Genomic DNA, 26,798 nt, shown 5'->3' on the forward strand with positions numbered 1-26,798 from the left:
CTTGCTGGGCTATCCAGATATCTTTTTCCTATTACGTAAAAAAAAAAAAAATTAAAAAAAAGGAAATTATGACGCTATCTTGGATCACTTTACCTAGCATAAGAGCACTAGTATCAAGTGTGTCAAGTGCAAAATTTTTAGCATTTGGCAAACCAAATACCAAAAATAAAAACTCATCACATGTGCCATATGCCAAAAGTTTTAGCACATAGCTAGTAGAACCGTACTCTAGTTATGTGCTAATTTTTTTTAAATAATTTCTCTCTCCTCTTTACTAACTCTTTCTCTCCTCTCTCATATACCTCTCTCCTCTCTCTTTATTTCTTTTTTGTTTTTAATCGATAGTGGGCATTATTTTAAGTTATTTTAATTAATGATATTGATAAGCTAAGAATGTATTGATCCCTTGTGATAAATTAATTGATTAATTAGCCAAGTTTATTAATTAATTAAAATAATATGCAAGATACGTGGTAGTACAAACAAATCACCAATTAAACTAAATATGCAGCAGAAAATAAATTGACATGGTGATTTATTTTCGAATGGGGAAAACCCGCATAGTAAAAACCCCACCGGGTGATTTTAAGGTCACCACTCCCAAGAATTCACTATTATCAAAACAAGTGGTTATAAGTAAAGGAATCTCAGTACCTTATACCAACTTACAGTTGAACCCTTACCCCAATACCCAATTGGACTTGTTCTGTGGTGACAATCTCTTATTTTCAATGCACGGCTCCCAATACATGACTAACCAATAGATGCGCGAATCCCAATACGCGACTTAATCATCAACTTGAGAAGGATATTGGCTACAAAGTTCATCAGTTCATCACACGATGAAAATCAAGAAGCTTCTTGGTCACAAAACCCTAAGATGTACAAACACAGCAACTTCTTCAAGAGAAAGATGAACTAGGGCATATGTCTCCAGTTTTCAATATGCTTGTGAAAAACTTTTGCATTAAGTTGCATCGGCTACAACAGCCCTTAAAATAATCCTTATATATGTTTAGGGTTGTGAGAAAAGAAAACTCAAACATACACCCACTGATTAGATGAAAAAAGTTCTGCAAAACCGAGTTTCATAAACTTGGATAAATAGCCATCTATCGAGCTAGCTGTCGAGCCACGAGATTTAGCAGCTTTAAACCTCGATAGATACTAGCTGTCGAGTTTTAAAATCTGGCACTTCATCACTTGATTCTTGGACAGACTTGCATGGCTTTAACACTTAAACTTGAAACCTTATTCCTTGAAACATTAAACACATCCTAGATCTACCAAATTACAAGTAAAATGCGTTTTGTCAAAGGATTAGCCAATTACATAAAATAGTGACATATGTTCCTAACATTGAATCACATATTTCCTAACATATATTTTAAAATAAAAGATGTGATGAAGACCAAACAAACGGTCGATGAGATGCGAAATTAAATTATCAAGGAGGCCTTGTTGTACCATGTGATAGGAGTTAAGGTGGCAGACGGGGTGGCCTAGCAATGCTCTGGAAGGACGAAGTTAGCATGCATATCCAAACATACTTGCCACACCACATTGATGCAATTATCCTGACTTACCTAAGTGCACCATGGAGGATCATAGGATTTTATGGTTATCCCAAAGAATGTTGTAAACATGAATCTGAACCTTGCTGCACCATCTCTATGCGCGATTTGTCGCTCCCATGGGTGTGTATAGGCAATTACAATGAAATCTTAGCATCTGAAGAAAAACGAAGGCGTTTTCGAAAGGCATTTGCTCCCATGCTAGCTTTTCGGAATACTCTTCTCCACTGTGGACTAGTTGATATGGGTTATCAAGGGAACATGTTCACATGGAATAATGGGAGGCCTAGCGACGCATTTGTTCAAGAATGGATTGATAGAGCTTGTGCAAATGGGGCTTGTAGAGATTTGTTCCCTAGGAGTCAGGTTGTACACCTCTTTGCCTCTTACTCAGACCACATCCCAATCTTGTTGGTTGTAGACACAACCATGGAAGTGGGCAGAAGAAAAAAATTCCCCATAGATTTGAGGAGAAGTGGACATCCCATCAGGAGTGTGGAAATATTATTAAGGAGGCATGGAAACACATATTAGCTCAAGGTAGCCCAATATTTTGCTTATTCGAGAAAATAAAATATACTCAACAGGCTTGGTAAACTGGGATAAGTTGACTTTTGGCAACACTAAAGCCCACTTGTAGGAAAAACTTTGAGTGTTAGAGGAGCTAACTAGAAGGAATGATCCAGCACTTATGGACAAAATCAAGGAAACAAAGGTCAAAATCAATAGAATGCTGCACCATGAGGAGTTGACATGGAGACAGAGATCTAAGGCTATTTGGTTACCTACAAGGGATAAAAACACAAAGTATTTCGATCAAAGAGCGAGCCAAAGAAGACGCAAAAATCAGATTTTGGGGGTGTTCAACGAAAGGAAAGAATGGTGTACAGATGAGAGGTAGATTGCAAAGATAGCAGAAGCTTATTTTCAGGACTTGTTCACATCAGCTCAACTTGATGATGGTAACATAGGCAGGGTCCTTGAATCAGTTGATCAACGTTTCACAGCAAAGATGAATAGTCCAATTCTACAATCATACATGGGTGAAGAGGTACGTCGAGCTCTATTCCAGATGCACCTGTCAAAAGTCCCAAACCCGGATAGTATGTCTCCATTCTTTTTTCAAAAATATTGGTTCTGATGGCATTACAACTATCCTCTATGTCCTTAATTCAAGTCATTTACTACAAAAAATGAACTACACTCACATTGTATTGGTGCCAAAGAAGAATGAGCCTCAATCCAATGTGATTTTCGACCAATCAGTTTGGGGAATGTAGTATCTCACCTCTTTTCAAAGGTCCTAGCCAACCGATTGAAACTGATTTTGCCTAGGGTAATTTTAGATACTTAGAGTGCTTTTGTCCCGAAAAGACTAATCAATGATAATACCACAGTAGCTATTGAAGTGCTCCATAGGATGCGAAATAGGAGACAGGGAAAAGATGGTCAAATGGTAGTGAAATTGGATATTAGCAAGGTGTATAACCAAGTAAAGTGGGAGTTCTTAAGGAAGATGATGGTCAAGTTGGGATTTGATGCGAGGTGGATTGCACTTGCAATGGAGATGGTTAGTACAGGATCATATTCGGTTCTCATCAGTGGTGAGCCAAAGGGTCAAGCCTACAAGGGGAATAAAACAAGGTGACCCACTATCACCATATTTATTTCTCATGTGTGCCGAAGGATTATCAGCCATGTCAAGAAAAGCTAAGGAGCAGAGACAGATACAAGGCATTCTATCCAGTAGAAAGGGAGTTCACGTTTCTCATCTACTCTTCGTAGATGATAGCCTACTATTCTGCCAAGCTAAGGTTGAGGAATGCCAACAACTTTTGAATATTCTTGACAGCTATGAAGTGGCTTTGGGCCAAGCCGTCAATCGAGGAAAGACAACCTTGTTCTTTAGCAAAAACACAAGGCCAGGCATCAAGCAAGCAAGAGATCCAAGCCATACTGGGTGCACAAGTGTTCAACGACTATGACCAGTACCTTAGTCTACCCATGATTGCTGGAAAATCGAAAGTAAACACGTTCAAAGGGATTCAAGAGAAAATAGCAAAGCGAGTAACAGGGTGGAAGGAAAAGTTTATATCCAAGGCGGGACGAGAAATCCTTATTAAGACTATTGCCCAAGCAATACCAACCTATAAGATAAGTATTTTCAAGCTTCCAAAGCAATTGTGTGATGGTATAAACTCTATCCTAGCACGGTACTAGTGGGGACAGATGCGAGATGAAAAAAAGGTTCATTGGATAAGCTGAAAAAGGCTATGTAATCCAAAAAATCTGGGAGGGATGGGATTCCACGATCTACATGCTTTTAATCTAGCCATGCTCGCTAAACAAGCATGGAGATTGCTCTACCATGCCAACTCTCTGTTCTATCATATTTATGAGGCAAGATATTTTCCTGACAAATCTTTTTTGGAGGCTGAAATTGGACACAACCCGTCATATGTATGGCACAGCTTGCTGGTAGCAAGGAAAGTAATTCTAGCTGGATCCAAATTGTAACATCCCAACCTAATTGCATAATTAATTTATGAGTTTATATGCATGTTGTTATCTTAATTACTTTTAAGTGCATGAAACTTTGATTTTGTGATATTATAGAAGATACATGCTATTTTTAATGTTGTAGGAAGATGTTTATAAAGGTAGGGATATATATGAAAAGTTATATCATTGTGTGGGACTTTCTATATATATATATATATATACTTATAAGGGGTGAAAAGTAGAATTGTCAAAAGTTGGAAAAAGTGGGCTTTGATTTTTCTTCCAAGCATCACACGTATTCCACCCCCAAAGTCGATGTTCTTATCCTTCTTTTGCTGCTCCAGAACAGCTTCTAGGTTCATCTTTCCTTGTTCTTTTTGTTCATTTCCTTTTGCTCCTACACGGCCAAACTTCTCTCTCTCTTTTTCACCAAAAATCATAGAAATCTCACTCTAAAGAAGAAAATCAAGAGCCTAAAAACTAAGATTTCATCTTCAAAGTGTGAGGGTAAGTAAATTAAACCTCATCTGATTTTGTGTACTTGGATAATATGATTGTTTGTTTATTTTCATTCCTTATCCTCTGTTCTGATTTTTAGGCTGAACTTGTGATTCTGTTTTTGTAAGTTGAAAGAGTGATGGTGTTATAGTCTATTTGATGCTTATTAGGGTATTTTAATATGTATTGTATAGGTATAAAAATACCCAAATGAAATTAAGGTTAAATGCTATTTGTTGATGATTTTAGAAAGAATATGTGCTGAAGCTGTCACTGTGACAGATTCGATGTTTACAACAAGAAAATTCTGTATTAAATCATTTGCTGTGAATTAGGATGCTAGGAGTAGTTTTTATGAATTCTAAGACATATATGGTTGTTATGGAAGTGGTCTCACAGAAATTGGATGAGTAGAAAAATAATAGTTTAATTTTTAAGTTGCATGAATTTCTGCCAGGACAGATTTGAACACGTTGTCTTGTATGATTTTTAATAAATCATTTTTTTATTCTTTGAATTCGAAATTTTTTTGGTATATACTGGACATACAGGGGAGTAGTTATGTAAAATTTCATGACCTTTGGATGTGTTTTAGCAGCCCATTCGTATTTTACAAATGGGGCTTTTGCTGCTGTAATGACCAGTAAACAGGGTAGGATAACTCTGACTTTGTGGATTTAATTTTGAAACTAGGTTGAATTTTTTGAGCTATAATTTAATATGCTCATTCTTTGGTATGTTTGAATCGCATATAAATTTTATGCCTTGGTTTCTCTATGGTTTGGATGCTTTTTAATGTGTTTGATGATTGTATCATATGCTTTGGGGAACTTATTGTGATGGGAATTAATATTTTCTTAAGTTTGAGAGTTAGGATATGATTGAGGTATAAGTTTAAATACTTAGGAAGAGGTTGTCAATAATAAGTTTTGGTTTTTCATTTAGGTGACGAGAACGAGAACACGAACACTTGAGCTCTTCTTGTACAATCTCTCGTGTCTTCGGCTTTTAGGTAAGGGATTTGAGATATGTGCTTTTGATAAGTATAAAGATTATTTCAAAAGTATTATGCATTAAAACTTTTTAATTAAAGATATTACATATAAGCATGGTTTGAGTAAAATATATGTTTGTGAGTGGTGCAAGCTTATATACAGGATAATTTTAACATATTAATGCTAGTACTTATATCACGAACATCATATTTTAGCATGAAGTAGATATGCTACCATTATGAAATAATTAGGTAAAAGCATAGTTATTAAAAAAATATAGTGTTCGGGTTATTCCATTGTTATGTTCTGAACTCAGCCAGTAGGGGTTAATTATTGGCTTTCCATGGAAAATGTTATCTGTTTGGCCATTTAAAGTAGAGGAAATGAGGTTGCTCGTAACTCTAATCTGAACAAGGCCTTCTCCCCAATGTGTACGGATGGCGGGGAGGAATAAAACCTTGAGGAGATGTGCCATCAAGCCTCTCAAAGAGGACAATATCATGCACACGAGGTCACCCAAATGTGATGAGGCCTTCTCTGTACAGATTTATTAGATATGGAATAACCAATATGTCTTTAATAGCTATATTATGTGATTGATCACGAGAGAATGATTTTATTTAAATGCATTATGAAGTTAAAAGCTCTCATGAAAAAGAAGTTTATAATGGAACATTTTATAGTCTTTCTAAAAATAAGATAATGAAATTATGTTTATGTTTCTTATTATGCCCTTTTATTATTATATGAAGGGAAAATGAAGTATTTTATTTGAAAGTTCATACGTTATTTTAAGAACAACGTGAATAGTATGAAGCTGTATTATCAAAGCTGGCATATCCATAAAATATTTGATTTACATGCATTCTTATCAAGGGCCGATGGAGCTTAAAAACCTTACTGTGCTTCGTAGCTCACCCTTTTATATTTCAGTGCACAGGTTCTTCCTGGAAGCAGCGAGAGTATTAGAGGTGGCAAGGATTCGGTGTTTTCTCGTTTGTTAGAATGTATAGTTAGTTTTTGTTGTACAGTAGTTAGCTCTTTTGTTTTATAGGATGAATCAAGATGTACTTGATTCTTGAGCACAGATATAATTCAGTATCTTAGTTTGTTTTAAACCCCGGTTGTATGTCTTTGGGGTTAGGTTTGTAATAAGAGTTTGCTAAACGTTTAGCTATGTAATATTTGCATGAATACCTGACATTTTAGCCAAGTGGTAATCTTTTCAAGTTCAAAGGAAATGAAATTTCAGGTTTTCATCATTTTTGTATATTATGGTTTTATGTTAGAAACTAAGCAGGAATTCAAGGAATAAATTCTTGATAAGCACTTTCAGATCAGGTTGGTTCGTGTTAGTATTGAGGTAAACTTGATATTAACATGCCGGTCATGCTCTAAATCTTGAAGTACAGGTTTGGGTTGTGACACAAATGACGGTTTGGGGATGGAAAAACCATAAAAGTTTCGTCTCATAAGTGGCTACCTCATCCCCCGATCCTAACTGGTATGGTACCTGGTGATATGTGTGTAAAGGACCTCTTCAACCAACAAACAAGGTAGTGGGACTGTGGAAAATTGACTAATTTGTTTTCCCCATCTACTCGCCAAGAAATTTTGGTGATACCTCTCTCAAGCATGGAATCATATCACAGGATAGTTTGGAAGGAAAATAAAGCTCAAGAATTCTCTTTAAAGTCGCCAGGTGGCCCTAAGGCTTACATAGTAGCCTAGGGGCGAAAGGTCACGTACTCAGTGGAATGGTAAAATGTGGAAGCATATCTGGGCAATTAATGTATCCCCAAAAGTTCGAAACTTTGTGTGGAGAGCATGCTCAAACTGATAATTTTGCGGATGCAATATAAAACAAAATTTTATATTTTCATTTAAAGATCGTTGTAACACACAACTATGGATTCTAAATAGAACAAAAATTTCATACCTCTCTTAGCAACCCAAGCATGTTGCCTCCTAAGGTATTCACGTCTCTCTCTGTTTCTTTTGAGTTTTTGGAAGATTACAGTATCACTCAGTAGTTCTAATGGCCAACTACTAAAATGATATTTTAAAATCTTATTTTTATTTAAGACTTCTAAAACCAAGAGAGAGATTGGACGTGGGATCCTTAGGGATCCTAATATTCAGCTGTATGATTAATCAATAACTTTTTTGAACGTTATTGACTTATCTTGAAACTCTTTCAAAATTATTCCTTAATTTTCTCAACCATATCAAGAAAATATTTGAACTTCTACAGATTGCAATAATGTCCATTAACACATTGCAATTGACTCTTGAAGATTAGAGAATTACAAATGAGGTCCCATTACTTACGATTTTATATCTATGTCCTTCCACCATACTATATTCCCACAAGCCACTAGGACTAAATTAATATCACTGTCATGTCCCTAACTTATGTAACCCTTAATTTCTTGATTTCATAATTTCTATTGGACTCCAAAATATTTTTGAAAAACTCTTTAAATATATATTACAATATTATATATATGAAAAAAAAATTTGAAAAATGTCACTGGCCGGTTTTGTTTTGAGTCCAAATTCAATATGAAAATCAACTGAATATACTATCTTCTTGAGAGACTGGTGGATTCATTGCTGAGCATTTATATATTTTACTCATTACACACATAACCCAACGTGTCTATATATATAGCCTTTGAAATTGGCATCACCAGTTGACATTGTCAAAGTTATGTGCATAATAAATAAACATACATAAACCCCTCATGTTTAAGGACAATAAAAAAATTGTGATAGAACAACATTTTAATTAACAGTGATCACTCCATAAGGTGTTCTTGATCGGATCCAATTCAATGTATATACTTGTTACATTACACCCACTTGTCTATTTAAAGTCACTACCTCAATGATGGAGTAAATCATCTTATTATATAGTAGCACAACAAGTGTAGGTTTCAGTGGTAATATTCAATTAATATCCACAACCTAGAACAATTTAATAATCCATGAAAAATCATTATTCCCTGTCTTTGGCTCCTTAACCATTAACATGATTTTTCTACGGATGTGACATCACATGCCACATTTAAATAATGAAATATACCTATAAAAAATTATGAATGTGAAAATAAAATTTTATTATTAAATAAAAATGCATAGTATTGTTTTTGAGGGCACATAATTCTAACACAAACATCTTACCAACGAGAGATAACCTGTAGAGGAGGAAGGTAAGGGTGGAGCCATGGTGCGAATTCTGCAGGCAACACCCCGAGACAGTGTGCCATGTCCTTTGGGAATGCCCCTTTGCTCGAAATACTTGGGCCTTGGTCAGAGGGAGACTGCAGAAATGTCTTAAACGAATCTTTAGACTTTTTCTCGCTGTTTAGGAGGCTTCAGGAGAGACTTGACCAAAAAGATGTCGAGGTCTGGGCAGCTACAGCGTGGGCTCTTTGGAATGCTCGCAACAAGTTCTATTTTGAAAAAATACAGCTGCAGCCGAAGGTCATTGCTGATGGGGCTTTAGATTTGCTGACAGAGTACCAAAGACTTATGGAAGCACAGAGAACATAAGCTTAGTGTACAACGAGTCCAACAACTTATATGGTCCACAGTTTACTTTTACTTTCATGTTCTGGCCCTAGCTTGAGCCCTACGGGCGGCTTTAGCATTAGGGGTATGCATGTCTCAGCTGGGATCATGTTTCCAGTGTGATTTTGATATATCTTTATTGTAACTCTGTTGGTCAAGAGAAGTAATGCAAATTTCTATCGTCGAATTTTCAAAAAAAAAAAAAAAAGAGCTTTCAATTAATCAATTTCAACTAAACCTTCTTGAAGGGACAATATATATGATGCTTCTTGGCTAGCTTCGCTAAATTTATCTATAATGATTAATTTGAGCATGCATAGACTAATTGGAAAATTATGTGTAGTCTTGGCTGCTTGAAGTAGTGCAATAAATACTTGCAGTAATTTAAATTTATTGATAATTCCTTCATAAAATGCATTGGTAAAGTAATTTTGTCGTGTATATAACATATTTTGATAACTAGATATACTGATAATTCCTTTCTTGGGTATGACCTTGTGCCTTTGCAAAGTCAAATTTAGGTTGAAGAGATTATAAGCTAGCGTGAAGTATTAATGAATTCATTTCACAGTTAAGATTTTAATTCTTAAATCTAGAGGTGTACAGACTACAAAATGCTACATTGTTTAAATTTGTGACATTAGATACATATTTAGATTTTTAATATTTAATCGGAGTCCGAACTATAAAGTGTATATATATATATATATATCAAATGAATAGGATCCTTTTTCACCATTAAAAACACTTAAATATTAACATTTGTTTTTATTGTTTTCTAGTAATTCTTCCAAATTAAATGGCAATCTTAAGCAGGGGCATGTGAGGATACCTTTTTCCCAGGGAGAGGATTCTTACTCAATTTTTGAACCATGAAATTTGTATTAAAGTTAGATAGGTGTAACAACTGAATGTAATAATAAAACTGCAAAGGCATTCCTTTGGGGCGACTAGTTATATCTAAAATATGAAACTTTGCATTTCCATTCAATTTGGTCCATTTCAATCCATTTCTTTCTATTTGGTCTAGTTCGGTCCATTCGGTCCTTTCAATTCAATTCTGTCCATTTCTAGTCCACTTCGGTCCATTTTGTTTCATTTCGGTCTAGTTTAGTCCAATTCAGTCCATTGTGGTCCACTTAGCAAATTCGGTCCATTTTGGTTCTTTCAGTCCACTTAGGCCAATTCGGTCCACATCAGTCCATTTTGGTTTATTTTGTCCAATTCAATCTATTTCGGTCCACTTCTTCCCATTTGGTTCTTTCAGTCCATTTTGTTCCACTTAGGCCCATTTAGTCCACTTTAGTTCTTTCGGTCCAATTTGTTCTATTTTAGTCTACTTTGCCTCATTCAGTCCATTTCGGTCTACTTTGGTCCATTTCAGTCCATTGAATTATTTTTTCCAAATTGAGGAATTTAATGAGATAGAGGCTAAAAATGATATTAAGAAAAATTATGAATTAAAATTTCAACTTCAAATGTATTTGAAATAAAATATTAAAAACGTTATTGGGAGCAGCTCACTAGGCCTATGTTGAATAAAAATTGCTTATTTCTTTAAAAAAATCATTTTATTATTTTCAATTACCACTTTTCTTTACATGATTATGTTAAATTATTTTGATTATTTTCAATTTTTAGAACCAAACTCACAGCCTCTTCTTCTAATAAATCCACCAAAATGTTTGTAATAAAATTCGCGATTTGTTTAAATGTTAGGTAAAATTTGTTGTCATTGAATAATACTATTAAATATTCAATTATCAACTAAATTGATTTTTTTTTTAATGAAAAAGATACTTGTCAAAGACTCTTTGATATAAAAAGTGTTGTAAAATAAACACCTTTATTTAATAACAAGGGTTGTAAAATACACAAATAAAAATAATAGGGTAAAAATGTAAATTGCATCCTCTATATCTTACTAAAATTCATTTTAGGCCTTTTTTACTTTATTTTCATTTAATTGAGTTATTAAAGTTCAAGTTTATTCAATTAAAACATCTCTGTCAACTTTTGTTAAATGTTTGCATGCCATTAAGTGTTCAAATTTTTATTTTTCAGAATCGAACTATTTTTTTATTAAATCCATAATTTTTTTCAAACAAATATATTGATGTATAATTTTAAGCTTTTCTCCTCTAAAAAATATCTAAATTTTTTTCAAATTTTTTCTTATTCTGACTTTAAGGGTAACGATCTTTAATTTCATACTAAACATTTATTACCCCAATACAAAATTTCTTTACAAAATTTTCCAAAAATAAAACAACGCAACACCATCATAGGTGGACTAATTAACTAATTGTAATTGCACATGGTCAAGTTTAATCATAAAGATGCACATTAACTATTAAGGCTTATTTTGACCATAACTTTTAATGCAATGGCTTATTGAAGCACATGAGCCACTCAAATCCTTCCCCCCTAGTCCTAGACCTCCAGATCTTTGTGTATAGAGAGATGTCAATTCAACTATAAGACCTTGATGATCATTTGATCTTTTAGATTTATTTCCAATGAAATGTTGTTAGATTGCATGGTCAAAATTACAATTTTGCCTTACATAACAATTGTGCATGTATTTAAATTAATCTAGAAGATCAAATGATAATTAAGGGGTCAACAACACAAAGCTTATTTTTTCAATAAATCCTACTTGCATCTATCGCCTTCTGAATCCAATCCAACCTCACCTTCTCAACTCTGTTCTTGTAAAAAGGAGTATGTGTTATTTGAACTAAACACTGTTGAATTTGTTGAAAGAATAGTGGTAGATATACATGGTTGGAGTTGTTAGAATAAAATGCAAAATGCATATTAAATTGTGTAGGGAAAAAGAAGAAGAAGAAGAAGAAGAAGAAACTGAGGCTTTGCTCTAAATAGCGACACGCCATTAACTTTTTATAATTCGAGGTGATTGAACATAATCAAAACTCAAAAGGAAATATTAGCACTAGAAAGACATATATAAGAACAAACTTAGTTAAATCCTAAATAGATCGATGGAACGCCCAACAAAAAAAAAAAGTAAAAGAAATTAGTTCCTATATGCACTAAATATTAGGAAAAGGTGTGCCATTAAGGAAGTGTTTGATCAAAGAAAGTGCTCTGGCAGGTTGATAGCTTGGTACTTGATGCCCTGCGCCTCTTACTGTTGCAAATGTTAGGTCTCCTTTATACACTTGTGTATAGCCACCAACCTATGACACCAACAAAGAATTTAGCTCTCAAACTAAGGAACCCAAGAACATCTATGTATGTGTATATATATATATATATATATAAAAGAAGTTACCTCTTGATTGAGGAACCAAGGATGCCATGCAGTCTTTACACTAAGTTTCATTTCGTTTATAGAGTATAGTGTTGAAGTAACAGGAACCCTTCCATCAATGTCGCCACTGCATTTCATACAATAAAGACTCATTTGAGATTTTTTCAATTTGATAGTATATTCAAAGGTATAATGATTTCAAGCATGATCCACAACCCCTGTTTTAATCAATTAGGTTCAATTAATAACTTGTATAGCTGTTATTAATATTATATCACTTGTCATGTTACATGTTTACAAAATATCAAGATAATTTTTTTTTTTTTTTTTTTGAAGGCGAACCAATTAATCATTCATTGAAATGTAAAGAATCATAATACCAAGATAATTAGAGAGTAATAACTATCACATTTATAAAATATTTACATTTCAAATTTTTGAGTATATTAAAAATATACATATAACATGAAATTATGAATCAAACGGTAAATAATATTTCATTAACATAAAGAAAAATGCATAATGTAATGTACGGTGATATTTTCAAAATGTTAATATAATTAGACTTATTAAAGGTCCATTTGGTACAACTTTAAAGAAGAAGAAAATTGAAAATGAGCTGTTTGACAAGGCTATACCTAAAAAGAAAAAGTGAGATTAAATAAATAAAAATAAAATAAAAAATAAAAAACTACAGCATGAAAAAAATGTGGTTTCAAAATGCTATGCCACAGAGCAATAAGTGGTGTATCATTAAAAAAGAATTTCACCATATGTAACTTGACGATGGTGATAATAATTTTTCTTTTTTTTCAAGATGATAATAATAATACTATAAAAGAAAAAATAAATAAAGGTTGAAATACACTATATATTTTTTAATTCCTTATGCCATCTTTACCTAAAAATCCACAGTCGAATTCCATTGTCCATAAATTCCTTCAAAAGGGGAATAATGGTTGACGGGCTATCGATCCAACCTTGTATGGTATCACCACATTGTTCCCAGTCATGTGTGAGTTTAGTAACATTAGCATGAAGGGCTTCTTGAACATCAGGTCGATTCAGATAAACATACATATAGTTATTACTACATGGATCAAATTCTAGTATCTGCACCACAAAATAACAAAACAAAACAATTTACTTCAAATTTTCTAAGAGCTAGTGAACATTTATATAATGTAATAAAAGAAATGGGGTAAATTTGCTTCCCCTTAAAATGATTTAAGCTTCTAATTTAGACTCAAGCAACACAAATATGGAAAGAATAGTTCTAAGTCCACAAATTATTTCATAATTTTTTTGTAACAACTCTGACGTGACGGACTGTGAATGATTGTTTATCACTTACATATCGACCTACTATTTTTTTTTCTCCACTCTCATTCTATCATGTCACAGTTGTGTGATAATTTATGGTTCTATATTTTTTATTTTTTATTTTTAGAAAAAGATGTCGATCAACTTACAGATGCTCTCTTGGGTCGAGTTGTGACATTGGAAGAGAAGCACAAGGGAGCATAAATGTTATAGATGTTGATGTCGATAATATTATCTGCGAGAGCTTCATAGGATGTTTGGCACTCGCGAGATAGAGTGGTGGCATTGGGTGAAAAATCACAGTATTTGTGTATTTGATACACATCTTCGTTCGAAATGATAGCATGGCTTCCAAGGTAATCGATCATTCCTCGTTCGTCAGTTTCATCATTGATTACTGCATTTCCAATCTGCATATATTATGAATAAGAAATCAATGAGAAAGCATATATTAAAATAACACGTGAAACATAATTATAAAGGAAATTAATGGGAGCAAGATAAAGATACTATTGAGATGTTGTTTCTTCTTTTTTCTTTTTCTTTTTTTTCCTCCTAAAAGTTGACAAAAATACAGTCATACTTAGGAAAAAAAAAGTTTAAAAACATGTCCGTAAACAAATAACCTATTAAACTAACAAAAAAAAATCTAATTAAAACACACGTATTCCAAACAATTATCAATAAGCTTCTTTGTACATTTTTCTTAGTTATTATGAGTGGCTTAATAAAAGAAATCCTCCTTCTCATTTTTTTTTTCATCTTATGCTTTGCTAATTCTAGTATGTCATGCATTTAAAATTTTAGTTATTTTACAAGATAAGTAAAATAAAAAATAAATAATAAGTTGTGATTGATGAAATATAAAGCAAGAAACAAAACATTAGACAGAATATTTTTATTTTTGACTTAAATCCTCTACAATATAGTTTTAGTTAAGAATTAATGAGTTTATTTTAAATATAACCACCTTTCCCCGCTAGGGAACCACATTATTGTTTCCCTCACTTCCCTAAATCATAGGGTTCTTTTTTATCTTCTTTCTTTAACAATTTTAACCTCATTCAGTTTTATGCTCTAAATTTAGTCCTTTTATTTTTAACCATTTAAAGAGGATTATTTTTAGCAAATTAGAAAAATCATAACACCAATCACATGAAAGTTTTGTAAGTCCATAACTCATAGGATCACTAAAAAAATGTTATTGTTATAGTCTAAGTCATGTCTTTAAAGTGAATTTTTATTTTTATTGGTTAGTCCTTTTAATTTTTACTATTCGAAGGACTAAATTTAGTCATTTGAAAAGGACTAAGTTTTATACTTAAGAAACTTTGAGGACTAGAACATAATAAGACCATGTAAATCACATAAAAGTTTTGTTAGTCCACAACTCATACGGTCACTAAAAAAAAAATTATTGTTGCAGTCTAAGTCATCGATTCTTATTATTGAGTCTATAGAGACTAAAGAAAATAAGAGATAAAGACACAAAGAACGTGGAACTTCGTTGGGCTGGGTCTTCATAATGTTTGTCATAGTCTAGCCAAGCCGTGTTGGGCCCACTGTGACCACCACATTTCTTCTCCTTCATAACAACTTACGAGAAAAGAAAAGGACTAAACAACGTTGATTTTGACTTCACGAAAATTAAACTTTACTCTAGTACACTGTACTTTATTTTATATATACCTCCTAAACTGTAAAATTGTACACGTACTTTTCTAAATTGTTATTTACATAATACTTATCTTTCTAAATTATGAGATTATACACTTATTCCTCTAAACTATTATCCATGTAACATTTTTTACATAATCTCATGAGTAATAGATTAAAGAAGTATTCATTCTTATAAAAAAAAAAAAAAAAAAAGTATTCATTCCTATAGTTAAGGGAGTAAGTATATATTTTCATAGACTTCTCCTTCATAACAACTTACGAGAAAAGAAAAGGACTAAACAACGTTGATTTTGACTTCACGAAAATTAAACTTTACTCTAGTACACTGTACTTTATTTTATATATACCTCCTAAACTGTAAAATTGTACACGTACTTTTCTAAATTGTTATCTACATAATACCTATCTTTCTAAATTATGAGATTATACACTTATTCCTCTAAACTATTATACATATAATCTCATGAGTAATAGATTAAAGAAGTATTCATTCTCATAAAAAAAAAAAAAAAAAAAGTATTCATTCCTATAGTTAAGGGAGTAAGTATATATTTTCATAGTTTAGTAGAATAAGTATAAAAAAATGTACTATTTAGTAAAATGTAATTTCTACTTTAACTTCTAAGTTTCAATCATTATTTGTTTTTGAAAATGATTTATAACCATTTTTATTGTCCTGTCCAATTATTTCCCTTAGACTCTTCCAACTATTGCGTGTATTTCTTCATTTTGAAAAGTACACATAAGGAATTTATAACCACACTTAGTGTGACACCCAAGTATTTCCCTTAGACTCTTAAAACTTGAAATTACTTTGTGAGAGAGAGTGATTTTGAAAAGTATAAGGATTATAACAACACTTGGTTTGACATCCTATTATTTCCCTTAGACTCTTAAAACTTGCAATTATTTTGAGAGAGGGAGAGAGATGTACAATGATTCCTTTGAGGTTGATAATGGTCTTGTTAGCTTTCTTGTTATGGTAGAGAATGGTATGTGCAAGTTGAGGAACATAATGTCCAGCATAGCTTTCTCCTGAAATATAAAAGTCACGATCCTTGTACTCTGGAAATCTCTCTAACCAATTCACCAAAAACACATAATTATCTGCTGCAGTTCTACTATCCCCACTCTTATCATAATCTGATGTTGTGTTGGAGTAAGAAAATCCTACACCAGCCGGAGACTCAAGGAACAGAACATTTGCAGCTATAGAAAAAAAAAAAAAAATCCAAATTAAGATAAAATTTAGCTTCAATTTTAGACAAAGAAAAAATAAATAAATTTATAATTTTTGGCAAATAATAATAATTAGATAAGTATACCATAATTCCATGAAAAATTGTTTTTATAAAGTGTTTTGCCATCACTGTGCACACGAAATGGTCCAAGCTCTACCAATGCTCCAGTAAAAGATGAACAACCTGGACCTGTGGATAAATAAAGGTTTGATATTAATTAATAGTATTAAATTAGGTGGCATCTTCTCAACAACAAAAAAAAGTCCAGGTGGCACATAAAGTATATATAATATTGTATGTTCTTAAAAATAATAAAGTTACGTTATATAATATTTTACATGTCTCTTTTTATTTTAAATTAGTGGTATCCAAGTGCCTTTAATAATCTCAATATATAAATGCTAATAAAGTAATATAATCCCATTTACGTACAAGGGTTTTTTTTTTTTTTTAATTTTTTTTTTTAAATGTAGTGCTCAAGAGCTTTATAGCTCAATTGGTATCTCCATTGAAAACACCCTGGGATCAATATACTAGGATAAAAATATGATAAATAATGCATGGTCATCTTGACTATACTAAGTAACTCAAAATGCATGGTCATACGATCAATATATTTTTCATTGTGAGTGCCTAGAGTTCTGAGGACATTGGATTAATCTCTCGGATAAGTGTAGTCTTCTAAGCCACATATTAGGTAATGATAGAGAATATATATTTAAGCATGGATTTCAAAATGTTGGTTGAGCAACTTGAACCAAAAACCTTATGTACCACACAAAAACCTTATCCACGGCCTTTAGTCTAACTATCTCTTCTAAAGTTTCACCCCAAAAGAATTGGGCGGTGGTGGGTAAGAGTGTGGGTTTGAATCCCATATTATCACTTAGAATTCTAGGTCATGCACTTAAGAAATATAGGGCCTATTTGGATGGAGGAAAGTAAAGCAGAGTTGACTAAAAATATACTAATTTTGTGCTAAATCTACTCTACTTTCCCTCCCTCTCTCTCAATCCAAACGGATCAATAAAGTAGTACTGTATGTTGTCTATGAGTAGAGGACACGTGATCAACAAGAGAACCAAATATCCAGTAAGTCAGGAGAATATGAAAAGGCTGTTTTGGTTTCTTTATTTTTCAAAGGAAATTTTATGCTGCCTCAATTTATGGAATTTCTTTAAGTAAAATTGTAATACCATTAACAGTACTATTTCATGTGTTCTTATCAATACTATCACTCCCTGACTCTATAGAAGGAAACAAATGAGATGAAAAGAGAAAAAGACAAGGAAACAAAACAGAAATTGTGTAGTCACATTGACTTGGAGACAAGAAATAGATCAAGTACCTCCATTGAGCCAAAGAAGTAGAGGCAATGAATTCTTAGAATGATGTGCTTCAACAAAATAGTAATAAAGTGCTCGACCAGCTGATTTATCCACTGTGACATAGCCACCATATTGAGAGAAATTCACATGGGGTTGTCCAGGCAATCTCTCGATCCTATCTTCCTGCTTCAACCCCACCTGAGGATGAACATTAGCTTCATTGATATGATCAATCACCTTGAAAAGACTTGTGTCCACGCCAGAATTTTGCTTCAACCTGGCCTTGTAAAGATAGTCCAAACCGTGCCTTTCCTTCTTTCCATGAGTTTGAGCCAGGAAGCATGAAAGGCTGAGAAAGAATAAAAGAATCCAATACAAAGATTTACTGTTCATTGCTTTTCTTTTTCTTTCTCCACAGAAATCAAACAAATGGAGAAAGAAAGAAAAGGAAAAAGATGACGGGTTATGATCCAAACTGGCTAATTATATGGGGGGGAGAAAGAATATTGCAAGTGGATTCATCTCAATGTATATGAAGGGTTAGGATTGTAGGACTTTTTTTTTTTTTTTTTTTTATTATGATAAAAATAATGTATATACAAACATTAAGATTCTCTTAAAGTTCGTAGACCAATTCCACCTTATAATCTTAACCGTTGGTTGCTAAATAAGTTATTAAAAATTTTCAATATCATCATCAACATCTAAATAAACATTGCATAACACTAATTTAAAGTTTATTTAATTGATTGATAATATGGAAAAATCTAAATTACTCAAACCATTAATATTTTAAAAACTTTATGGACTTTACTAGAGCTCGAGTTGCCCATCTCACAAGTGATTTATATTTATTTTGCTCAAGAGTTTTACTTATTTACCGAAGTTAAAATGACAACCAATAAGGTAATTTCATTTTTTTATTTAATAATTTGGAAATTTGCAGAAAAATTATTTAAGCACATCCTAAAATAAAATAGTGTTTATTTAATGTTTTGATTTTGCTTATTCATTGATCAGTATACTCATAAAACCATGTACAATACTTGGGGCAAGCATTATCTTTTAAGTCAATGAGTCAATTCCACTATGAACTTTCCCAGCCAATTTACAAGAACGTGTGTGGTACTTTTTGCAAGCCATCAACTTTGTCATCATATTACCTCCAATAATCATTCACTTTGTTGTTTTAACAAAAAAATGAAGCTTCCACTAACTATCCCGTAAGTCCACAAAAATCAATCACTGTGTAAACACGCTGGAATACTTTATTCTCATTGGCCTACTCTTCTCCACTGAAAATTATATCTTGTACCCAACGTATACGCCAGGTACATCAGCTGCGTACAGCATATATTAGCTCATTCCCCACATCTTACTTTATACTTTTTATTTTTTATTTTTTATTTTCACGGGATAATATACAATGCGTAAAAATTTAGGTTCGGGCTATTGCATCGTGCAATACCACCTTTTATGTGAGGAGAGAAAGTTAAAAAAATAAATACATCACAAAGTTGAAAAAAATTTGATCCAACAACTGAGATTAAAAATATTTTTAATCACAATCATTAAAAATTTATTACATGGTATAATAGCCCTAACTATTACACCGGATTGGGTCTCAACCCAAATGCATACATTCAAACAACAATCATGTTAAAGTACTCATCCCCACATCCCACTTTGTTATTTTCAAAAAGTGAACCTCTAATAGTTTAGTCCTCTAGTAATCATCCACTATGTTATTTTGTTAATAAAGTACAAGCAAGCAAGAAAACAAAAACCCTCCGCTGGCTCTCAAAAATAGTTGAAGGGAGGGGCCCTTGCTTTAAAAATTTCTTCCTTATCCTTTAATAAAGTCTAAGTTACAAATGATTTTACTTAAATACTTCTCTTGTATCTTTTTTTTAAACATGAAGTGCCACTCATGGGAAGAGCACTCAAAGCCATAATTTTAAAGTACAAAATTTTTCACATCTAGATATGGTCTATTATGATTAGCGTCTGATAAATAAAAAAAAATTTTAAAAAAATAATAATAATGTACTCATATGAAAGTAATATTATTTCATCACAATAATCACTTAAAAAAATGTTTACAAAATAATGTAACCAAAATTGTTCCACTGAAAATAATTGTCTAAAAAAGGTCGAGAGAGCCCTATATTTAGTATCTAGTAGCTGGATCCCTCTTCATCTTTCACTTTTATTTTGTGTGTGTTGCCAGAGAGGAGAGTGCTAGAGTTTTTGTAATATTATCATTTATCACCATGAACCCAAGAGAGAGAGAGAGAATTTGTCTGTATATATTTTATCTTATTTTTATTTATTTCCCTTTCAGTTTATTACAAGTAATTCTCAACTGAATATTTTTTTTTTTTATGAATTTTGAATACAGCTTGTGTTTTGTACTTTTTTGCACTAAACACGCTACGGTGCTAACGCATGTCCCAATCGTGGTGTGTCCAGTGCAAAAAAGTACGAGACACAAGTTTTACGCGTGAAATTTATATCTCGTATAAATTTTTTCTTTTTCTTTTTTTTGAAATACTACCCTTTTTAGTTTCCTATATATCACAGAAAATTAGTAATGGAGAATTTAACCTGGCCCATCATTCATGATTCACGAACTGAGGTCTGCACATTCTTATCTTTAGCACAGTGAAGAATAATTACCTGCCAATTTGCCATTCGTACGTTGGGCGCAGTCACCATGGGCCCATAGAGAGTAGAAAACAAGATTGATGCGAATAATGGCCTAGCTGTGGTCTCATGCCCTTACTCTTTCATTGGCCAATTTGGCCCAAAAGCAACTTTCTTCGTCTTTGTGTTAAAGGAAGAAAAATAGAATCAAGTGTCGGCATGGAAAAAAGCAATTAAAAACCATCCTAGTTATCTTTTTCCTGTGCATTGGTGGGAAAAGGAGACTCTTGTTTTTCACATTGAGAGACTAAAAATACAATGCGTCAATGACTGTTTTTTTTGAAAAACTGTACATTCTTTTTTCTTTTTCTTTTTTAAGATGCATTTTTTTAATAAAAAAAATCATTTTTAGATCAAATTGTGTCAAAGATGCAAAAAAAAAAATTTTTGGTAAGGCACTCATCACGTGTGATTTCTTTTCCTTTTTCATTGATGTCTATATTTAAAATGTAAAATCAGTGATATGTATAAATACAATAAAAAATATGCGAGAATTAATACACTTTTTGTAAAAATAATAATTAAAATATATTGCTTTAAGTAGCTCATAAGTGTGCTTAGGCTCAATCCAGGAGGACCACAATTACGAAAATGTATCTCATGCACTGGTCGCATGAGACCTTTGTCTCGCTGACAAATGAGGCCTATAGGTGTGGGGCCCACCCTGTAAGTGAGACAAAGGGCATATGCATACGCTCAATGCATACAAAATTGTTCCCGCAATTACAGCACGATCTTGAGCTGGTTTTTTTGTATGTTAATAAATAAGAATTCTATGGGTGTAAAACACGTAGTTGACTTTGACAGCATTCAGGGGGTGAGAGGATGAATTGATCTACTACACTACTCTTCGCAGAATAGACAAGCCACAAGCCTACGTTTTTTATTTTGACTAACTTGTAGGGTGATATGTTGAAGAATTTTCTCACTTTACTAATTTTACTTGCTCCACCTTTCTCACGTATCGCATTGGAAGTTGGAACAACTTAGGTGATTATCTTACAGATTATTTCAATGATATTTGAGTCATTTTAAATGCTCTTCAACATTTCACATTGTAAGACATGCAATTTGCCTTAAAAAATTTCCTCCTTATAATTCAGGGACATATAATTAGCTGGTAGTATTCTGAGCTAAGTCTATGTTATGCACACATTTAAAAAATAAATTTATAAAAAAAAAAAAAAAAAAAAAAAAAAAAAAGAAGAAGAAGAAGAAGAAGAAGAAGAAAATTCACAAACACAATTAAAAGTAATGTTAGAAATACAAATTTAATATATATTTTTTGTTTTATAATTGTTGGGGTGGTACATTTATAGTTAGAGTAACATCATTTTCACATGAGCTTATCATTAACACCACTTTTATTCCACAAATTACAACATGCCTTTTTAACAACCGTATAAAAGATTATAAAAATTTTGTTTTATTAAACTTAGTTTTGGTCAATTTAATTTGTATTTAATATCAACAATATTGAAAAATCTTATTTAGACCTCTTTGTTAAGTAAGCGGTGTATAAATGAATTATTAGTCCATTATGCCAATTGAGTGATTACAATTATGTGAAGTAAGCCAAAACCACAACAAGTTACAATGAAGAAAACCACTTCAAGAAAATAAAATAAAAAACAAAAAAAAAAAAAAAAAAAACTCCAAGGGGTAATCTACCCTAATTAAGTATATTCATTATAGGATTATAGGAAGAAAAGTTACAAATCTAGTTCAAAACCTTTGACTCAAAATGCTATCCAATAGATGAACTCACAGCTACAACCCACAACAGTTTCAAAACATTTGAACTTTTCAATTTTTATACATGAAACTAGGGGCGGAGCCAAGGCCCCCCCACCCCCCCCAAAAAAAAAGGGAACTCCACCTAAAAAAGCTAATAAGATCTAGTAAGTCTAGTAGTAGTATTATGTATAGACCTCTTAAATGCTTTATCCCATGATAAAACAAAAGGCAACCCCTACTTAATACACTCTGACACCAAAGAAAACAATTGAGAGATTCAACACTTTTTAAACATAAACTAATGTCACCTAAAAAAAAAAAAAAAACTTTTATCTTGTACCTGAATTTCAGCATGTTTATTCAAGAAATTTTGAAAGTATATCCCTTTTTTTTTTTCATGGAATTTCAATTGTTTGTGGCTCTTATATTTTATACACAACAATAAAGCCATAGTCTCAATATTTTCATAATAATTTCGCCACAAAGCTAAGTGACATATTGATATCAGTAAATAAAAAAATATGTCAATGGTACGCCGAGATAACAAATGGTTTAAATTTTGACTTTTTGCTATGAACCTAAATTTAAATCATTTATAGAATAGAGAAGAAAAAGGCAAAATTCTACATATGTCTTGAACGCAATTAAAGTAATATATATACAACTTTACATGATTATCGAAATTATCTTCTTTAAATTTTTCCCCTCCCTGAAGTGAAATTCTAGCTTCGCCACTACATGAAACCCTTCACGGTCAACCCACTTGTGTTCACAATAAGAACTTCTAATTCTAATTGACTTTAAGGACCCTCTTTGAAGGTTTGAATACTGGAGTGACACACTAGTTGAATGATTCTATGGCTTCAACCCTTAAAGCACTAATATGGTAGCAAAATCTTTGCAAATTAATATCTTCTTTCTAAATTAACTCACGGGTTGATCAATCTCAGTCATAGATTCTCTCATGTGTGATGCATGGCTACAACATCTTTAAACCTTGATAAGGAGTGTTAATGACCTACATTTTATATGTTGTTCATGTGGGGCACAAAAATGTAGGCTAGTTGTTGACTTCAATTAAGTTGCATTAATCGAAAAGCTGTCGAAAATCTTCTTTTAGTCAATTGAGTAGCGATCAAATTAAAGTCCTTTCAAATCTTGAGTTCAATCGATCAAAAGGCAATCGAAATGCTAATGGAATGTCTTCTTTGAGTTACATCTTGACAATTTGATCTTGGACACATTTTGTAACACGTTATAAACCTGATAATTATAACGTTGTCATGGAATTTACCAATTTAAACCTAAAAAATATCAACACAAACATGAATGAAACCCCTAACTTTTTATTTTGGGAAGTTTGGCTGGCTTGCCTAAAACCCCACAAATAGTCCATTAAAAAAAGGCCCCCAATGTTAATATAATTAATAGTTTTAAAAAAACTAAATAATTTGTAAACTCTATCCTCCACCTTATCCAATTGAAATTCTAAATTATTTAAGTATATATATATATATATTATAAGTGTGTCCAATCATTACTAACAACTAACTTTCTCTAATAGTTTGAAATTTTAATTTTTGTAAACCAATCTTTCACACTGTAAATTGTCAACATTAACCACTTAAAATCTTACATTATTACACACCAAACAATTTATCTCTGCTCTTTTGGTCTCTATCGTGTGAAAAGTTAAATAATATTATTGAATAAAAATTTGAACATAAAAAAATGTCTTACTTAAAATCATTGCCTTAAGCCTAAAACTACATGAAGCTTTCTGTTGAAGTACGAAATCTAATCTCTGCTTCCTCGTCTTTCTACTGGCAAAGCTTCCACCTTGAGGCGGAGGATTGTATCTAGAAATGGAAGCTCTGTCCTCCTCACGCTATCACACCTAAGTTGTTGATGATGGCTCTGCATACTTCAATGGACAATGTCGTTTTAACCTTTTGTGCTAATATGAAAATTAAAATGCACATGGGTAATATTGTTTATTACAATAAGAAAATATATAACATGATTATCACGGTGTGTGAATCCCCAAATATATAATGCGCTCAACACGCGTATTAAAATTGGCATAATTATTGTCAAAATAATTTTCTTTTGTTTAGGCTGAAGCCCAAGATTAAAGAACTTCATTTGGTATCCTTTTTCTAGGTCAACTTAATTGGCCAACTTAAAAATCACTATTAACAAGAGAGAAGATCATTTTCCTTTCGTGGCCTTTCTTTTGTAAATCTTGGGTCTTGAATCTCATATTCAACTCTTCCACAAACGTTGCAAAGATCAACAAGAAGCAGAAATAAAAAGATCTAAGAGAACAATGGAGGGTGAGATAAACAACTTCATAAAGGTATGGTTCTCAGTCTTGGTATGTCTTTCTTATTGCTATGCAATTAGTAAGATAGTCTCCAAAGGTCCTTCAAGACTCCTTTGTGTTCTCCCAGTACTCTGTATCTTCCTCTTCCTTCCTCTTAGCTTCCATACCATTCATCTTGGAGGCACAGCTGCTTTTTTCATTGCTTGGCTTGCCAATTTCAAGCTCTTACTGTTTGCTTTTGGTAAAGGCCCTTTGTGTTCTGACCCATCAATCTCTCTTGGACACTTTGTTGCTCTTGCTGGCCTTCCCAACAAGATCCAACAAAACACAAGCCCAAAACCATTAGAGAAACCCCAAAACACCCAAAATAAGATAAACCCTTCTCCACTAAAGTCACATCTAAACGGCCATAATATAATAAACCCACCTCCGAAACAAATAGAGAAACCCAAAAATAAATCAAACCCATCTCCACCAATTTCACATCTAAATGGCCAAAACAAAGAAAACCCAACTTCCAAACAGACCAAAGAAGGCCATATATATCCCTTCTTAATTATGCCATTAAGTGTATCATTATGGTTATCATGTTTCGTGTCTATGACTATGGTGATCAAATCCATCCAAAGCTCATATTGATCCTCTATTGCTTTCACATTTACTTTTCCCTTGAGATCATTCTAGCCATTGTGGCAGCCTTGGCTCAACTAGAGCTAGAGCCACAGTTCAATGAGCCATACCTCTCCACTTCACTACAAGACTTTTGGGGTAGGAGATGGATCCCTATGGTCACCAGTATCTTACGTGTCACTATATACAATCCCACCCGCCGCTCAATGACACATGTCGTCAGCCACAAGTGGGCCTCACTGCTTGCTATCTTCACCACATTTGTAGTATCAGGGCTCATGCATAAGCTCATTTTCTACTACATAGGGCGCTTAAGGCCCACGTAGGAGATCATGTGCTTCTTTCTCCTACATGGTTTTTGTTTGGTGGTTGAGATTGTCTTGAAAAAGTCATTTTTTACCGCCGGCAGTGGGTGGAGGTTGCCTTGTCTGATTTCGGGGCCATTGACATTGGGATTCATGATCATTACCTCATTATGGTTGTTCTTTCCTCAATACTTCCAATCTAAGGTTGATAGGGGTTTTGAAGAGTACGCTTTATTTTATGAGTATCTAAATAATGTTACTCATTCATTTAAGGAATTGTAACTAAGTTTTACTTATGTTTGAAGTGAAAAAGAAACAACAAAAAGATTATGGAAGCAATAATTATCTCATCCACCTTATAAATCTACAATTTTTGAGAAATCATAAAGAGTGAGCAGAATATGAAGTAAAATTCTCAAACATAGGGATATAAGGGATAGGGTTAAAACTCCTTGGAGTTTTTTTTTTTTGAGAATAAACGACAGAATTTTATTCAATGAAAGAAAAAAATTGTATACAAGAACAAGGCAGCATCAAGGAGAGCCAAAGAAAACTGCACTAGCTATAGAGCTTTCCCAACACCTATCAAAAATAGCAGCTAGCCAACTATATGCAAGGTTACATCAAGGAAATTCAAAAAACACAAGTCTATCTTACAAACTCAAGACAAGCTTCCATAATTAGCTTCCAAATATTCTATAGCATGGGCTGCAACAAACCTGGCTAGAAAAGAGGGGTCAAGACGTGGAAAACCGTAGTGAGCCTCATTCCGCTTATTCCAAATCATCCAGCTGGCTGTTAAAAATATTGCAATCTCTGGGTCATTTTTCCTTTGCATAATTTGATCAGCCCCATCCACAAATGAAAGATTTATGCAATGAGACATGATCCCCCTTGAGCATGTGGACTTCCAAACCACATCAGAATATGTACAGCTTAGCAGGATATGGTCTGTTGACTCCACCCCATCCTCACAACATTCACATCCAGCATCAAACAAAATTTTTCTTCTAGCTAGATTTGCTTTTGTAGGCAATATATCTCTACAAGCTCTCCAAATGAAAGTTTTGATTTTATTACATACCTTGGCCGAGCACTGT

General features: G+C 32.8%; 1 protein-coding gene, 1 long non-coding RNA gene and 1 pseudogene across 2 annotated transcripts; 2 read left to right on the forward strand and 1 right to left on the reverse strand.

Annotated features, from left to right (window-relative positions):
• Nucleotides 1-4,360: 4,360 nt before the first annotated feature.
• LOC111993386 (uncharacterized) lies at nucleotides 4,361-6,831 on the forward strand. Its single transcript, XR_002880969.2, has 3 exons — nucleotides 4,361-4,583; nucleotides 5,520-5,586; nucleotides 6,503-6,831. It is a non-coding gene; the product is annotated as an uncharacterized LOC111993386 (long non-coding RNA).
• A 5,186-nt stretch (nucleotides 6,832-12,017) lies between these two features.
• Nucleotides 12,018-18,502, reverse strand: LOC111998713 (serine carboxypeptidase-like 40). The gene is made up of 7 exons (XM_024030804.2): nucleotides 18,015-18,502; nucleotides 16,751-16,855; nucleotides 16,360-16,634; nucleotides 13,895-14,155; nucleotides 13,324-13,535; nucleotides 12,444-12,549; nucleotides 12,018-12,348 (listed from the first exon to the last, which is right to left on the reverse strand). The coding sequence occupies exons 1-7, from the start codon at nucleotides 18,385-18,387 to the stop codon at nucleotides 12,202-12,204; spliced, it is 1,479 nt and encodes a 492-aa protein (XP_023886572.2). The 5' UTR covers nucleotides 18,388-18,502; the 3' UTR covers nucleotides 12,018-12,201.
• Nucleotides 18,503-24,708: 6,206 nt separating this feature from the next.
• On the forward strand, nucleotides 24,709-25,980 carry LOC111998703 (acyl-CoA--sterol O-acyltransferase 1-like; annotated as a pseudogene).
• Nucleotides 25,981-26,798: the final 818 nt, after the last annotated feature.

This window comes from Quercus suber, unplaced genomic scaffold (genome assembly GCF_002906115.3).
Source record: "Quercus suber isolate HL8 unplaced genomic scaffold, Cork oak 2.0 scaffold_186, whole genome shotgun sequence".
Classification (NCBI taxonomy): domain Eukaryota; kingdom Viridiplantae; phylum Streptophyta; class Magnoliopsida; order Fagales; family Fagaceae; genus Quercus; species Quercus suber.